The sequence below is a fragment of the Aythya ferina genome, assembly GCF_964211825.1.
Source record: "Aythya ferina genome assembly, chromosome: 7".
NCBI classification, from domain to species: Eukaryota; Metazoa; Chordata; class Aves; order Anseriformes; family Anatidae; genus Aythya; species Aythya ferina.
This window is the reverse complement of record NC_140302.1, coordinates 3,192,235-3,197,471: the sequence shown is the minus strand read 5'-3', so window position 1 is coordinate 3,197,471 and position 5,237 is coordinate 3,192,235. Positions and strand designations below refer to the sequence as shown.

General features: G+C 36.6%; 1 protein-coding gene across 1 annotated transcript in view; it reads right to left on the bottom strand.

The window, feature by feature from the left end:
* Positions 1–1,055: 1,055 nt before the first annotated feature.
* Positions 1,056–5,237, bottom strand: part of REEP3 (receptor accessory protein 3) — a 38,395-nt gene continuing 34,213 nt past the window's right edge. The window contains exon 8 of the mRNA XM_084526263.1: positions 1,056–5,055. Within this exon, the coding sequence (XP_084382389.1) occupies positions 4,999–5,055 (57 nt within the window). The 3' untranslated portion in view covers positions 1,056–4,998. The remainder of the gene's footprint in view (positions 5,056–5,237) is intronic.

The window sequence follows — 5,237 nt, the reverse complement described above, 5'->3', positions numbered from 1 at the left end:
CTGTGTTCCCAGCTTACTGTGGAAAATAAAGAATGCTTAAGGTCTCTTGCATAAAAGACTCACAAATAGCTCTCACCATCACTGCATCTGCTTCTCCTTGAACACTTCAGCCTGGGACAGAAGCACAGCAGAATTTCAGCATCACTACATGATCATGTTTTGAGCAGGTCTCACCAGCATCACGTTAAACAGCTGGAAGACAGCTTTTAGGCTGCTTTCATGAATGTTCCTGCTATGCGTGAAACATCAGTTGAACAAATAAAGGAAAAAATCAGCATTGTTTTCCAACAGCCACAATTTCTTCAGTAGGTGGGGGGGGGTTAATGCTGCATGAACTGTTCTGACATTGGGAATTGAATCACTGCAGGGTCCCTTACAGATAGCCTGTGTTTCTAGGATATACTTTCATAATGCACAGAACACAGTAACTATAAATAGTAGTTAATGAATCCTTGCACAAAAGATCCAGAAAACTAGGTTACTGAGTGTTTTGTTTGGGCTTTGCTAGGGATGTTAACAGCTTACTAGAAGTGAGATTTAAACGAGGAAAGGCCCAAGTTCTCCCATTCACTGCCTCCTCCAGTGTACCAGAGAGCTCCGTTCACTAGGAAACACAAAACAAAGTCTGTTTTTTGGCACAAGCACAATAATGCTGCATGGAGAAGAAAGAAAAAAAAAAAAAAAAGCTAGCATAGAAAAAGTTTTAAAAGTTTTAATTAAAAAAAAAAAAATCCAACACTTCCCTAGGAAGCCACACTCTTTTGGTAGATTAAGCATCTGATTTTAACTTTTCTCTGAGAAGAACATATAATTAAAATATTTAATGCTGCTGCATTTTGAAGTTGCCTTTAGCAGCTTAAATTCAATTTAAGTCTAAAACAGCATCAGGCTCCATGGCAAAACCTCAAGGACAGTTTAGTCATACTTCAAACAGTTTTAAAAGTCTCATCGAAGTTTAGATAAGCTGTTTCAGTACAGGAATCATAATAATAAAATACAAATTACAGAGTGACTGGTTTGTAAATCATAATTCAGGTAATAAAATATCCACTGCATCCTGCTCAAAGCAGCATTTATTAAAGACAGCATCAAGATAAGTCAATGCATAATGAAATTTTCCCTCCTACAAATATGTAAACAAGTTGACAGCAAGGTATTATTACAATATAAAAAATAAAGCTTACATTGCATTTTTTAAAGCTACTAACTTCAGTCTCAATGTAGACAGTCTCTGGTCTGTAGAATTTAAAAATATGAGCTCTTGAAAAACGTTGAAGTATTGCCTTTGCGCACACGTGTTTTTGTAGAAAAATACTTTAAAATACCAACTTCCCATTAATAAAACCAACACCAAAATAAAACACATTTTTTTGTTATTAACAATGTGTTAAATACACCTAGCACTTACTCCACTGTTCTGCTTAACCAAATTACCTTGTATTCATTTTAAAATTCATTATAATCTGCAAAAAGTATCTTGGATAATGTTCAGTTACTTACACATAGCTAAGCAATTAGCATTAAGTAGCTAATATTGGCAATTACCTTGTAATCAGAGTCCAGCCTAAGTTTATATGCAACTGAGGCCATCAATTTAAGCCTCGTCTCAAACTGTGTATTTTAACATGTACAGTAGGCTCTTGCTAAAAAGTCCGAGTCAGTTAAGATTTATTTCAGAAATAGTCCAAAACTTTACAAGAAATATATATCCTATTGTAAACTAACTTTAATCCCTATGTAAGTTTTTCTTTAACTATCCTAGCATCTGTTGGTAGCAATCAGTCAATTCTCAGGAAAGGCTTTGTGAGAGTATTTGACGTGAGTAGGTAGTTGAAATTCCAAAATCAAAAAGGTTGTTAAATCAAACGTTGATGTTTTAACTTTTTTCCAGTAAGTTCACTGGCAAAAGCTAGAGATGACCTTTGCAGTTGCTAAGGCAAAAAAGAAGTTTGAAAATTCTCTGTACACATTTTAAGATAGTGTAACATTTCAAAACCAGACTAAACTAAATTTAACATGCAGAGAGAAATATGTATTATTTGGATGAAGGCTAATTATGCCATTGTGCCCTGTCAAGCATCAGCTGACAATGAACAGCAAGGAAAAGAAAATCTAAGATAACAATAGTGAAGCAGTTTCAGAATGAATCCAAAGATCAAAAACAAGCTGGGGGGAGGAAAAGGGGACACTACAGCAGGGTACTAGACAAAAAAAATAGCTAGGAAAACACTGGATGATTTATCACTTAAGACTGTATCTGCAATAACACGCACATTTACATGCAAACAGTAAGTAATATGAATAATACTGCCAGCATCCCTAGTCCCATCCATATTTCAGCAAAGGGGAGAGTTTATTCAGCCTGTCACCACTTAATTAGCAAGTTACATTTGTCAGAAGTTACAGTCTTAAGTACGTATCATTGCATAAAGCAACTTACTGACCACGAGCTTTCTAGAGCCTAAACTTCTACTCAGATGTCTTCTAGCCTTGGAAGCATGAAAGGAATCCAACCCTAGAAACAGGATCTCATGAACTTGAAACAGAAACTGTAATTCTGAAAGAAGGGCTTTCCCAGCTCTTTCACGCAGGATTCTCATTTGTAAAGCAATGACAATTTCATTGCCATGCTTACTAATTAAAAAAACATTATGAGTTAGCGCAAGATGTGGCACCAAGTGCTCAAGGAGGATGCTCAACTGGAGAATAACATTTAGAGATTCGACTCTGTGTCCAGGTTATTCTAGTTTTTGAGGAGGGGCAAGATGCAAATACAAAAGCCTGTTTCCTCTAACATCTTACGTACCATAACACACAGACAGACTTTTCCTGCTTGGGCGTTTCCTCCATTCAGGGAAGCAGATGAGAATTGCAAACATTTGTGGGACAGAAGCAAGGAACCACACCCTTTCTGAGCACTGCCCTCCACTCCTCGCACCCTTGGAAACAGTTCCTTATAAAAGCTAAATCACAAATTGCCATTTTGGTTAGAGGACAGTATTTATTTTTGCACTATACTCATTTGGGAGAGAGCAGGCTTCCTGTCATCTTGCATGAAATGATGTCTTTGAGTAAAGTAAAACAAACTTTGGCCTTCTGATCCCATATGGAATATTGCAACTTCTTACTACAGCATTTACCTTCCATGGAGATGCTATAAGCACCAAGCTATCAGTATCATTCCATTCCAAGGCTTTACATTTTGCTTATAAATGCCTGCAATTGCAATGCCAATACAGACCAGCTGCATTTTTATCCATAAAATTCAAACCCTGGCCCAAAGAAATCTACAGAAGACTACTTCAAATGGCAGTCTATGTTAACAGGCCATTAAGTGCCCACCAGCAGCAAACCTGCTATGGCTGTAACAATAAAAAGAAAACACTGCAGCAGACCCTTAAGAAAACGTTTAAAAGCACTGCAGTAGGCTTGCAGGTGACTGTCATACCTGGGAGAAAGTTTAAGGATTGGCGTCTGAGATTCAAGGATAGGAGGGACAACACATCGTTCTCCTTTACAGAAAATTAACTCCTTTACAGAAAATTAACACCATCTCTACCCATGCCAAGTAATAAAAAAAACTATCTACAGAAAGTGGATCTGTCTTGCCAAAATCCACAGTAGAAAAAAAAAATCAACCTGCTTCTCGGAATTACAGAAAATGGAACCAACAGGAACCTCAAAAGGATATTTTGACAAGTCCCTGCCTTGAATGACATTCCAAAATTAATCTGTGCAAACAGCCATGCCATGGACACTAGATTGCAACATGGCTGAGTAAATGAGCTAGACTTCCAGAAAAAGCTGTTTGTATGTAAATATTTTAGTAATAACTTTAGCAATAAAATACTACACTGCCAAATTTAGAATCCACATGATAAGAAATATACACATATACATAATCTAAATATATATATATTTTCTTACAGAAATGCAGAGCAAAACCAAACCAGGGCCTGAATAATCTATCATACGTGCCACCATGACAGCATGACTTATATTACACAGTTGATGGGTTGCTCAGATCCCTGAGGTCTATCACCAGAATTGCTACAGGTTTTATTTACCACAATTTTAACCAAAAACTGACTTAAATCATGTTACATCTTCTCAGCTGAAGGGGGAAGAAAAAACAATACCAAAAAAAACAGACAGATAACCCCGCAGCCCTGTAAGACACAGAAAGGCACCTGCTTATATTGTTAAGTGTTAGTTGCACTTACATGTACCTACAGCATCCTAAGTGTACTTAAGCAATCAAGTTATAAAAAGACCACGAACTACAGAATTGCTGGCATTCAAAAGATAAGTCTAATCTACCTAAGAATTAACTAAAATGACATGTGCAGCTGTAAATCAGTAAGTGTGCAAAACTACCCAGTTTTGCATAAAGTGCTAAACGTACCCCCATTTTGCACCTGTTAGCATTATACAAGTTTGTTAAGCTTGGAAATATGATGTGAGAAGATGATCTTAAGGATATTCCCTGTCTATCTCACCTTTCCTTCTCCTTTCCCATATCATCTGCTGTCCTTTAAACTATGTTTTTAAACTACACATAGGTCTTTTCAGGAACTGTAGTTCAGAAGAATATTTCAAGTATAGCTACTTTCCATGTAAACTAAAGGACACTATGGGTTCAACTTTCACAAGTTCCAAACACTTCCAGCTTCTGCTAATTCACCTGGACTTGTAATTATTTCAGTCTGCTCAGTACCTCTGAAAAAGTCAAGCTGTTTCCTGTTACTCATTTAACTCTTATTTAAGCAGTGATGAAATTCATCCTATAGCTTCTCCAGATTAAAGTCTAAACAACAAGCAATTACAGAAAAGCAGAGTAATACATTATCCAATCATTTAGGCTCACAAAACCAAGTCCTACCATATCTATCCATATATATCCGTTATATGAATCATACACAGATCTTTAACACTTGAAGTACTGAATTCAAGTTCTTATAATACAGCAGTTTGACTTGCAGGCATTGTGCAATAAACTTAAAAGTATACGGTGGGTCTCTTCTTTACTCTGTATTTCAGTGATCCATACCGTATCTGAGGGAAAAAAAAAAAAAAAAGTAGAACTTAAAAGAGTTAAGGTCACTTCAGACAGACATATTTACCTTTCCACTACTCCAGTATAGTAAGTGTCATTAAGCATGCTTTGGGCACTCCACGGAGTCAGGCAGATGATCTGCCTCTGACTGAATGATAGACATTTTCAACAGAATTAGGCA